The 12,622-nt window shown below is 45.6% G+C and overlaps 1 protein-coding gene and 1 non-coding gene across 2 annotated transcripts in view; both read right to left on the reverse strand.

Moving 5' to 3' along the window:
- The window catches only part of LOC118523718 (multidrug and toxin extrusion protein 1-like), a 54,970-nt gene extending 49,795 nt beyond the window's left edge, over nt 1-5,175 (reverse strand). Inside the window, exon 1 of the mRNA XM_078066361.1 lies at nt 4,902-5,175. Coding sequence (XP_077922487.1) covers nt 4,902-5,117 — 216 coding nt within the window. The 5' untranslated portion in view covers nt 5,118-5,175. The remainder of the gene's footprint in view (nt 1-4,901) is intronic.
- Nucleotides 5,176-10,869: 5,694 nt separating this feature from the next.
- Nucleotides 10,870-10,941, reverse strand: TRNAW-CCA (transfer RNA tryptophan (anticodon CCA)). The gene has a single exon. It is a non-coding gene; the product is annotated as a tRNA-Trp (tRNA).
- Nucleotides 10,942-12,622: the final 1,681 nt, after the last annotated feature.

Consider the following 12,622-nt stretch of genomic DNA (forward strand, 5'->3'; position numbering starts at 1 on the left):
GGGGAGCCTGCTTCTCCCTCTGCTTCACTCACTCTCTCTCTCTCTGTCTCTCATGAATAAATAAATAAAAAATCTTAAAAAAAAAAGTCATCAAGGGGGGCGCCTGGGTGGCTCAGTTGTTAAGTGTCTGCCTTCGGCTCAGGTCATGATCCCAGGATCCTGGGATCGAGCCCCACATCGGGCTTCTTGCTCAGCGGGGAGCCTACTTCTCCCTCAGCCTGCTGTGCCCCCTGCTTGTGCTCTCGCTCTCTCTCTAGCAAATAAATAAATAAAAAAGTCATCGAATGTGCAGAGATAAGTCATGAAAATCCTGGAAAATGAATACAAGCACAGATGCACTCTTTTCTACTGATGTAAAAAGAATTTAGATAGCACGCATATTTTGTGTCCGACTTCTTTCATCCACCATTATCTCAGCGGTGAGCTTCATCCGTGCTCAGGTGTGTAGCGGTAGTTGGCTCATTCTCACGACTATATACTAATCCACTGTTGGAAAATGCCCCCGGGCAGGGCAGGACATTTCCATTTGCTGCACTTCCTCACCAATGTGTGGAATTTCTCATTTTGGCCATCTCGGTGTGTGTGTGTAGTGGTAGTATATTTTGCTTTTAATTTCCATTCCCCTAAGGATTGAGATTTGTCATCTTTTCACATATTTTTTGGCCACTTGAGCATCTTTTTTTTTTTTTTTTTTTAAGATTTTATTTATTTGTCAGAGAGAGACGGCAAAAGCAGGGGGAACGGCAAGCAGAGGGAGAAGCAGGATCCCTGGAGCCCGATGCGGGGCTCGATCCCAGGACCCTGGGATGACCTGAGCCAAAGGCAGATGCTTAACCAACTGAACCACCCAGGCGGCCCAAGCATCTTCTTTTTCATCATCTTTTCTGTATCTTTCTATTGGGTCTGCTAAACGTTGCCTATTTTTCTTACAGATTATAAGAGTTCCTCATATATTTTAAATATAAATCCATATTACAAGTATGTACCACTATTCTCTGAGTTGCTTCTTCTTCTCTTAATTTCTTCTGATGAATTTGAGGACTTTAAAGGTCAAGAATTTAGGTCTTAAGGGAACTAAAATTCTACAAAAGAAGGGAAGATGATACTTTCCCATATAGCATACAATGCCACACCCTTTGGATTTTTAGCACTTGGTTAAAGAAAGCCAAGGGCAGCAGGCATTTGCACTGGCTTGGAAGAAGTTTAAAAGAGGGTTAAAACACAACATCAAAGATAGATGACTATCCTGCCCTTCATCCCTCCAGTCCAGAAAGTTCTATGCAGCTACAAATAGCAACTTGGAGTCATTCATCTAAGGGACCATGTTTGTAAGAATCACAAAGACCCTCAAATTCTTTTTTTTTTAAAGTTTTTTTTATTTATTTGACAGAGGGAGACACAGCGAGAGAGGGAACACAAGCAGGGGGAGTGGGAGAGGGAGAAGCATGCTTCCCGCTGAGCAGGGAGCCCGATGTGGGGCTCGATCCCAGGACCCTGGGATCATGACCTGAGTCGAAGGCAGACACTTAACGACTGAGCCACCCAGGCACCCTCTTTTTTTATTTTTTTAAAGATTTTATTTATTTACTCGTCAGAGAGAGCACACAAGCAGGGGGAGGGGCAGGCAGAGGGAGAAGCAGGCTGAGCATGAAGCCAGTTGTGGGGCTCGATCCCAGGACCCTGAGATCATGACCTGAGCCGAAGGTTAACCATGCTTAACCCACTGAGCGACCCTGGTGCCCCTGCCCCCAAGAATATTAATAACAATGACAACTGAATTGTGTCCCCACCAAAACTCCCATGTTGAAGCTCTAACCCCCAATGTGACTATATTTGGAGGTAGGGCTTTTAGGATGTAATTGAGGTCATAAAGGTGGGGTCCTAATCCGATGAGACTGGTGCCCTAATAAGGAGACCGCCTGCATTAGAGAAAAGTCCATGTGAAAAGACAGAGCAAGATGGCAGCCATCTAAGAGCCTCAAAGAGGGTCCTCAGCAGGAACTGAGCCACCCGGCACCTTGATCTGGGACTTCCGGCATCCAGAACTGTGAGAAAATAAATTTCTGTTGTTTAAGGCTCCCAGTCTATGGTATTTTGTTACGGCAGCCCAAGCTGACTAATACAACAATCATAAAAATGTCATGTCATTACTCATAATTTGACATAATGACATTTTTTTTTTATAATAGAATTAGCCACTGCCATATTCCAGGGCTATGCTAAGTGCTTTCATCCATAATCTTCTAATCTTCACAGCAATCCCAGAGGGGTTTTTAGCTTCTTCAGAGGGGCTCCTTTAGGGTTTGAATGGCTAAGTAACTTGCCTGAGGGTAAGCGGTTACTAAGCGGCAGAAAGGGGACTGGAAATGACTTCTGCCTGATTCCAGAGACAGCGGAAAAATAGAAGGTCATAATTTAATATCAGATAATTGAGAGACAGGAATACCCAGTAAATGCACTGTGTAAGCCGGCTGTCCCCAGGCACAAAGCAACAAAAACAAACCCCATATTTTCAGATGTGGGGATTCAGAAAAGGTACCCTTCATCTCCCTCTTGTCAGGAGCAGCCTCAACCCAAGAGTCTATGAAATTTCTACATTAATAGTGATTCCAGGAGTTTTGTTCTCTAAAGTGCCTCAAATCTATTTAATTTAGGTCAGAGGAAAACATGGGAGCAGCAAAGTTGGAGAGAGCTAGAAGAGTTGTAACAAGTAGCCAGTAAAATCCTTGCATTCAGCCCATTGGACAGGGGCACCTGGGTGGCTCAGTTGGTTAAGTGTCTGCCTTCAGCTCAGGTCATGATCCCAGGGTCCTGGGATCGAGCCCCACATCGGGCTCCCCACTCAGCGGGGAACCTGCTTCTCCCTCTCCTTCTGCTGCTCCCCCTGCTTGTGCTCTCTCTTTCTCTCAAATAAATAAATAAAATCTTTAAAAAAAAGAAGAAAGAAACTAAGGCTCATAAAAAAGCAACTGGCCAAACTAGGATTCGAATGTAAATATGTTTAACTTCAAAGTTTAGCCTTTCCACTAAGAAACACGCATTTCATCTATTTTAAAATATCAGAGACCAGACATCATGTATGATAAAAAAAGCAAGAGATTCAAGCTCCATTCAATCACGAACTATCCCTATTTTTCCAAAGTAAAAAAAAAACAAAAAACCAACAAGTGAGTTTCAAATATTTTCATTTTCTCACCTTAAAATTCTGTTTATAGGACTTGCTAAAAATGGAATTTGAAGAGTTGTAAACTATTTCAGTGAGCAAAGTAAGGCCGTTAGATAGAATATAGATGCATGTGATGCTTATAATATGTAATATAAACTCTTTTTTTTTTTTTTACTATTTTATTTATTTATTTTTTAATTTTATTTATTTATTTGACAGAGAGATAGAGAACACAAGTAGGCAGAGAGAGAGGGAGAAGCAGGCTCCCCGCAGAGCAGGGAGCCCGATGCGGGACTCGATCCCAGGACCCTGGGATCATGACCTGAGCCGAAGGCAGCCGCTCAACTGACTGAGCCACCCAGGCGCCCCTGTAATATAAACTCTTAAAAATAATATAAAACATTTAAAACAGATATAGCACCTGCTTGCTGTGCTATTCCTAGTTGTAAAGTAATGACGTCATCTGGGAAAATTACTTTTCATCCCTTTGCACAGATCCTGTCTGTGAGTCTGTCCTGAGGCTTCCTCTGGGTTGACTTTGATCCATGATTTCTTTTTTTTTAAAGATTTTATTTATTTATTTGACAGAGCAGAAGCAGGGGGGAGTGGCAGAGGGAGAGGGAGAAGCAGACCACCCCCACACACTGAGCAGGGAGCCCAACGTGGGGCTCGATCCGAGGACCCTGGGACCATGACCTGAGCTGAAGACAGACGCTTAACCGACTGAGCCACCCAGGTGCCCCTGCTAAGTGATTTCTGACCCAGCTCCCCCCTGGGCCAAGGACATTTCGTTATCATGACAGCACCTTGCAATGCGCTCTGCCCCCTACTTCATTCACTCAGCCGGCCACCACCTGGACCCCCCAGTCCAGTGACCAGCGCGCTTATTTGGCTTTTCTATTCTCTGAATAATAGGTTTTGACAGCACACCCCAGGACGCAGGAAGACTTTCCCAGGGAATCTGTGACAAGGTCAGTTTTAAGGAACTGATTTTCCAGACTCAATTTCCTTGTTACAACCTCCCTGCCTGAGAAAAGCGCTGTGGGTTGAGTGTTCCTTTTGGTTGTCTTTGCCCTTTCTATGTTCAGTCTTTGTCACCAGAAAAGCCACCTTCTCCCTCGGGTGCATTGCCCCAGGATGTAAAAACTTCGGAAGTGCCAAGTAAAGAGGCAATCTGACAATTTCAAGCTCTGTTATCAAAACTTGTAATACATTTGTGTTGTTTGTATGGGCGCTGTGCTAATATGAATCATAGTGATAATTCAATCCCAAAGAAAAATTGTTAACACTTAGACCTCTAAGGTCTCAGGAAATAAGCATTTTAATTTTCGATTTATATTTGCGTTTTTGTGGAGAGAAGTATGACAGGGTGGTAAAATAAAAGACATCCAGCATGAAAGTATATATTGTCCTAAATTTGTGGAGGGAGGAACGGAAATACAAAGAGAAAAAGGAAACATGCAAAATTTCTAACCAGTACATAGGAGTTTGTTCTTGTCTATTTTAAATGCATCATAGTATCAAATCGTGGTGGTGTTTATACTTCATGGGCTCTATTTAGAAAATGATGTAACTGCTGATTTTAACATGTTACTATTTATAACATGCTGGCTCTTGCAACGATTTTAAATTATAATAAAAGTGTTAGGTGCCAACTAGAAAATGTGCACAGGTTACATCGTTTTCCGGGAAGTCTTTTAGGGGTACTCAAACAGAAAAGCTCGAAAGTACTCACTGAGTCAGAAGAAAAAGATGTTCCAAGTTCACGGCCCAATTTTTCCTGGGTTTGCCACTTGCGCCCTCTGCTGGTGAGCTGCATCTCTAAGGCGGCCGCGCTGTCTTCCTGGTCTCTGCATTTCCAGCCATGGTCAAAATCCTGCAGGTGGGGGGCCCTGACCAGAGCCGGGGTGCCTGTGGTTGCCACTGTGGGTAAACCCGTTTGGATTAGCATGATCCCTTCACAGCCCACAGGGCACAGAATCACGCGGGCAGGTAGGCAGCAGAATGCTCTCCCGTCCAAGTGCTGAGCTCACGTGACCTTCCTTTCCTGGCTGATCTAACGAGGAGTTTCTGGCTTTGAAAATAGTAATAATGTTGGAATAATAACTCTCAACTCACAATCTACCTCTCATGACAGTAACCAGCCCAGGAAGGCTGTAAGTGGGACTTGTAGGAAGTCAGACTGCCATCTCTGGTAATAATCCAGGAAGCCAAACATGACCTCTAGAACAATCAGCCCCAAATGGCCAGAACTTGATTAACCACTAACAGCTTCCCTGAGTTTTGTCCCTGCCTCCGACTTAGGATCAGCCAGACAAAAGCAAAGCTGCACCTGTGACCAATCACATAGGACACCCCAGTTCTAGTTAGCCTGCTTCCAGCTTCCCCAGGCCGCTGTAAATCTCTCCCACTGCCCCCTGCCCGCCTCTGGGTCTCGGCCGAAACACAGGTGCTGGTGGCTGAGTCCCTCCTACAGCAAGCTCAGAGTAAATGGCCCTTGTTTTTCGCATTTGGTGGGTCTTCATTCATGTCCACACTTCTTCCTTTCCTCCTCCAGTTGGTCCTCCACATCAGCCAAACTCAGTTGGAAGCCAGAGGGTGAGGGTCACATGGATGGGGGCCACAGAGGAGTCACATGGGAAGGTCACATACTGGGTCAGATGCACAGGTGGGCTATGAATGGTGACATAATGAATGGGGCACCCATGAGAGAAGTCACATTAGGACAAGGTCAGAGACAGTGGGTCATGCAGGTGACATACAGAATTCACACATGCGGTCGTATTGGGCTTCCAAGTGAGCCCCTGTTTACTCCACCCATCCCCACACCAGCCACCGCCAGGGGCATCCCATCCCAGAGCTCTTAGATGTTGAGGTCAGAGATTTTGTTCTAGAAACCTGCTCTCTGCCTGACCTTTTAGCTGTCCCGGGTCCCTCAGTGTGCATGCCTGACTCCCTGCCCTTAAAAACTATCCATGTGCCAATGTTCCTTGGAAGGTCTGTCTGTATCCTCAAGGAGGACAACACTCACTGATGTTCATAACTTTTTTTCTTTGACTAGGTAATATATTCATAACATATTCATATATATTCATATATTCAAAAATCTAAACAACATATAAAATGAATGTGAAATGTTTCGTTCCTACGTTTGCCCCCTTTCACCTTATTCCTAACTGGTTGTTGGTTGATTTTATAAAAACGATTGGTTTCTTTTATTTTTTTTTAAGATTTTTTATATTTATTTGACAGAGAAAGACAAAGCAAGAGAAGGAACTCAAGCAGGAGGAGTGGGAGAGGGAGAAAAGCAGGCTCTCCGCTGAGCAGGGAGCCCGATGCGGGGCTCGATCCCAGGACCCTGAGATCATGACCTGAGCCAAAGGCAGACGCTTAACGACTGAGCCACCCAGGTGACCCAAAAACTATTGGTTTCTGTACATTAATTTTGTACCTCATTATCTTACTTACTTCTCTTTTTGTTTCTAGTAATTTTTCAGCTGACTCCTTTAGGTTTTTCAGTTAAGGGATAGTATCATCTGCAAATGGTGATCATTTTAGCTCCTTCTTTGCACTGTCCATAACTCCAATTTTCTTCTATTGTCTAAGTGTCTGGGTTCTGTCTTTGGTCTATGAAGTAATTTACAAGTATTTTTAAACATCCTAATTTTAGTATGCTTTTCCTTGTTGGTTTCTAAATTAATGGTAAATGGGTCAGAGAAAGTGACCTGAATGATACCAATGCTTTGGAGTTTCTTGAGATTTCCTTCACGGTCTAGAAGGTGGTCGCGTTTATATAAAATGCTCTGTGTGAACTCAAGAACAGTGTTATCTATTTGTTGTATGCAGAGTTCTATCTACGTCCATTGGACCAACTTTATTAATTTATTATTATTATTATTTTTATTTGAGAGAGAGAATGAGAGAGAGCATGAGAGGGGGGAGGGTCAGAGGGAGAAGCAGACTCCCCACTGAGCAGGGAGCCCGATGCGGGACTCAATCCCGGGACTCCAGGATCATGAATTGAGCCGAAGGCAGTCGCTTAACCAACTGAGCCACCCAGGCGCCCTATTTATTATTTAAACCTTGATGTCTTTAGCTGATTTTTTTGTCGGCATACTCAATCACTTACCTCTACTCTGGGGTTAGTGATTATCCTACATTTTAATATACTTAACGTGGTTTCTGGTTAATAAATATCTTTCCTTTCAAAAAATACTTTAACCACTTTAAGAGGCTGTACTCCCAGATCATGTTGACTCTGGCTTCCATGTTATTCTTGTCCAGTATTGTAGTTCTATTTTGCAAATCTACACATTTGTGTTATTTTTTTGTTTGTTTCTGTATGGTCAAGGTTTATTAGCTAACCCCCATGTTTACCATTTCCTTTACTCACTGGGTCCTTCTTGCCTCTCAGACCTTCCGTCTGGGATTGTTTTCCTTCTCCCTGAAATATACCCCTCAGAGAGTTCTTCAGGGAGAGCTGCCGGGCGTTCCATTTGTTTGAAAATATCTCTATTTTTTTTTTAAGATTTTATTTTATTTTATTTTTTAAGTCATCTCAACACCCGATGTGGGGCTCGAACTTAACAACCCCAAGGTCAAGAGTTGCATTCTCTACCAACTGAGCCAGCCAGGTACCTGAAAATATCTCTATTCTTTTTTTTTTATTTTTTTAAGATTTCACTTATTAATTTGAGTGAGAGGGAGAGGGAGCATGAGCAGGGGGAGGGGCAGAGGGAGAAGCAGACTCCCCACTGAGCGGGGAACAGACGTGAGTCTCCATCCTAGGGCCCCAGGATCATGACCTGAGCTGAAGGCAGACGCTCAACCGACTGAGCCACCCAGGCGCCCAAAATATATCTATTCTTGAAAGATAACTTCCCAAGTACATAATTCTAGGTTGGCAATTGTTTTCTTTCAATGCTTTGGAATTATAGATTTATTTATTTATTTATTCTGGGGCGGGAGAGAGACCCAAGCAGACCCCATGCTGAGTGCAAGCCGGACACGGGATTCAATCTCACCACCCTGAGATCACAACCTGTGCTGAAACCAAAAGTCCCATGCTTAACCGACTCTGCCGCCCAGGCATCCCAGTGCTTTAGAATTAATAGTGCACTTCTGGATTTCACTGTTGCTGCTCAGAATTCGGCTTCAGTCCAACTCTTATTTATTTATTTTTTTGTAGAGAATTGGCTTTTTAAAAAAATTTTTATCCCCTGTTGTTTTAAAAATCTTTACTCCCATATTGGGCAGTTTCCTTACGTTATATACAGGTATGGCTGTCTTTTTCCTTATCATACTTGGGAGACAGAGTGCTTCTTGTGAGTGAGGACTCATGTCTTCCATCAATTCTGAAAAGTTAGTAGCTACCATTTCTCCAAATACTACCTCTCCCCTACGGTCTGTCTCCCTCAGGGAACTCCATTTAGGCTAAGATTAGACATTTTCATTCTATCTACAGTATCGCTTCATTTCCCCCCATATTTTGTATCTCTTTGCCTCTTTATTTGCCTTCAGTGTAATTTCTTTAATTCTACCTCTGTATTAGTTATCTATTGCTACATGGGAAATTAACCCCAAACCTTAGCATCTTAACATTTATTATCTCACACAGTTTTTGAGGGTCAGAAATTCAGGTGTGTCTTAGCTGGTTGGTTCTGATCTGGGGTCTCATATGAAGTTGGAGTCAAAATATTGGCTGGGGCTGCAGTCATCCAGAAGCCTGACTGGGGAATCCTCATGAGGTTGTTGCCTGGAGGCTTCAATTCGTCATCAAGTGACCCTCTCTGCAGGATTTCAGAAATGCTCTTGCAACATGGTAGCTGGCTTTCCTGGAGCAAGTGATCTAGAGAGAGGCAGAAAGCCACAGTTCTTTTATGACTAAGTGTCCAAAGTCACACACCATAACTTCTACTTTTTCTATTTGTTAGATGAAAGGCATTAAGTTCAACCCACACTCAAGGGAAAGAGAATTAGGCATCACCTTTTGGAGGGAATGCCAAGATTTACAAACATATTTTGAACCACCAAGATATTTTATTTCATTAATTATTTTTTTTCGGCTCTGTCTAATCTGTTGGATAATACACCCGTGTGTTTCTAATATCAAATATTAAATCTTTCATTTCTAGAATTTTCTTTCTAGTTATTTTAAAACATACCGAGTCGTTCCTATTGTCTCTTGTTCTGTTAATTTTTTAGTCCTCTCTTTTATTTTTAAAGGATTAAACATATCCATTGTGCCCTCTGTATTTGAGAATCCCCATATCCGAAGTCTGTGGATCTGATTTTGCTGGTTCTTACACAAAAGGTCTTCTCTCTTAATTGATTTTATTTTAAAATATGAGTGTATTTTGACTGGAACTTTAAAACTAGAAGGCCTGTTTTGAGGGTGTATTTCTTTTAGGGAGAATGTACCCCTACTCCCACCAGCATGCTGTGGGTCCTACTAACCTACTAACCTGGGAAATTATAAAAATACTTTCTTGAGGTGGAGGTTTTGGTAGAGTGAATTCTGACCTGAGACCCATGTTTCATATTAGATTCTATGTACCCTCTAACCAGATTTAATTAACGTTAACATTTTGGGGGTGCTTATTTATTTATTTAAAGATTTTATTTATTTATTTGACAGAGACACAGCGAGAGAGGGAACACAAGCAGGGGGAGTGGGAGAGGGAGAAGCAGGCTTCCCGCCGAGCAGGGAGCCGGATGCGGGGCTCGATCCCGCGACCCTGGGATCATGACCTGAGCGGAAGGCTTTTAACTACTGAGCCACCCAGGCGCCCCTGGTGGTGCTTATTTAAAAAAAAGAGAAAAAGTGAGACTCTGCCACCATCCCTTCTTCCTCATTACCCAGAGGTAACCACTATCCTAGAATTGGTGTGAAAAATCCTCATCCATATTTTAATATGGATTTATAGCAAGTATGTATCATTAACACATACAGTAGGTGTTGAAATTTTTATGCAACTTGCTTTTCTCCCTATACATCTCTCTACTGGTGGATAGGTAGCGCTTTTTTGGTTTTGTTTTTTTGTTTATAACTATTAGCAAACAATAGTGAGGTGAATATCCAGGCCTATGGCTATGGCTAAATCCACAGAGCTTTCTGCAAGTGGTGTAACAATCCAGATGAGAGGGAACATTTGGGGCGGAGGGGGAAAAAGAGACGGTCGGGGCGAGCAAGAAGACACCTGCAGAAGGCACTCAGTCCTTCTTGGGACGGAGGGGCCACTTCCTGGACGAGAGAACCCCCCCCCCCAGGGGCGAATTCAATCTTCCCGCAGGCGGTGTTCCGAAGGGCCCAAGTGGTTGGGGGAGGGGAGGAGGGAGGCGCGGGGAGGAGGGAGGCGCGGGGAGGAGGATGGGCGCTGGTAACCCCAGGGGCCAGCGTTGAATGGGCAGGGGGTGCGCAGCGCAGCGCAGGGCGGCCGCCAGCGCGCGGACGGGGGTCACTCTGCGCTGGCCGCGGCGCCTCCTATCGGTCGCCAGAAGCAACCTCTGCCTCTCGCAGTCGCATGCGGAAACCCTGCATTCGCGATGCGGGGACAAAAGAGCGGGGTTTTCTGCCTGCTGGGAGTAGAACAAGGGTCGCCTGAGGCCAGATTTCTCCCATTCGGGCTTCTGCAGCGCTCCTCCCAACCCCTGTACTTGGGGGGTGCGGGGTGGGGAGGGAAAAAAAAGAAAAAAGGTAACCCTGACCCCGACGTGACTTGAACACGCAACCTTCTGATCTGGAGTCAGACGCGCTACCATTGCGCCACGAGGTCACAGCGAGCGGACGACTCTGCGTCGCTAAAGACCTCGGCGCGGCGGCACCGTCCCGCGGCTCTGAACACCTAGGCCGAGAGGCGCCCGATCCCCCCGCCCCCACCCCTCCCCCCCCCTCCCCCCCCCTCCCCCCACCCCCTCCCCCCCCCCCCCGCGCACACTGAAGGGGAGGAGCGCGAGCCGCCCAGCTCCTCGGCTTCCGGGAAACCCGCGCGCCGGGGCCGCGGAGCCCGAGCGCCGCGCCGCCGCCCCGCCCGTCCCGGCGGAGCCTCGGTGACCCGGGGAAGCGGGCGGCGGCGGCCGGCAGCGGGGCCCGCCTTCCGTGGGGGCCGACTCGCCCGGCCCTCCGCCCGTCGCCGCGGGTCCGAGGACACTGCGCGGGGTGGCGGCGACCCCCCCCCCCCGCCCCACCAAGCCGGCACACGGTGGCCTTGACCCCCAGGCTGGGAACACGCCACGGTTTTATTCTTTGCAAAGTGTGAAAGGAAACATTTTCTTTGACGAGGGTCACACCAATATCGGGAGGACATTTCGAGTCCTTGGAATCCCCAAGAGGTCGCCGGAGGTCGCCTGCTCTTATGATCGTACGCGGTATTTCTTTTTGCAGAGTTTTACTGGCTGGGTATAATCCCAAATAGAGGCTTGATCTTTGAATTGAGGGATAGCACCCATAGGGGAAATAGCCCTACATTTTCACGAAGTGTAAAATATATGTGTGTCCGGCACCCAGATCAAGAAAGAGAACATTAGCACCCCCCCCTCTGGTCACTTACAAATTCATTTTCGAGATGGGATTATACTGTACATAACCTTTTGTCAATGTCCTCGCTTGTCATTATATTGCGCACATATTTTAGTTAATATTTTTTCCTAGCATGATTTTAAGCGGCTCATTGTCCACCTCATGGGAGTCTTAAGTCCCTGCTTTTGGAGAGCACTTTTTCCTTTTTTTTATTAAATAAGAAAGATAAAATTATTAAATAAGTGAGTAAATAAGCTCTTGAATTTAAAAAAAAAAAAAAGGCCATTAATAATAGAGAGCACTATCCTGGTCTAAGAACATCAAGCATCAATTAATTGAATAAGTACAACCCCCACGAGGGCCTGATGTTCTGAGAAGGAACGATCCGGAATGGGCCTCACTCTTTTTTTTTTTTTTTTAATATTTACTTATTTGACAGACAGAGAGACAGAGAGGGAACACAAGCAGGAAGAGCGCGAGAGGGAGAAGCAGGCTTCCCGCTGAGGAGGGAGCCCTATGCGGGGCTCGATCCCAGGACTCTGGGATCATGACCTGGGGACCCTGGGATCATGACCTGAGCCAAAGGCAGACAAAGGCAGACGCTTAACGACTGAGCCACCCAGGCGCCCTGGGCCTCACTCTTTGTAGGAGGGAAAGAGGAACTGTGTCTGGGGCTCTCAGTGAAGCCAGTGGGGGGTGGGGTGGGGGGGTGGTGAAGGGCTCTGTCACTATCCTGGTTACTCGGGGACAGCTAAGGCCACCAGAGCTTCTATGAATCTTGGATAGGAATCTTGGCAATTTTTGTGTTTGTGGCCAGGTGTGAAAATAGCAGGCATTTGGGATTAACTGTGAGTCCTGCGGCAGCTGCCCCAAGGCTGTCAGAGAAGCAGAGACCAGAAGGTTCTATCACTGTCCTCAGGGGGGAAGAGTCAGCTAGC

The sequence above is a fragment of the Halichoerus grypus genome, chromosome 2 (assembly GCF_964656455.1).
Source record: "Halichoerus grypus chromosome 2, mHalGry1.hap1.1, whole genome shotgun sequence".
Classification (NCBI taxonomy): domain Eukaryota; kingdom Metazoa; phylum Chordata; class Mammalia; order Carnivora; family Phocidae; genus Halichoerus; species Halichoerus grypus.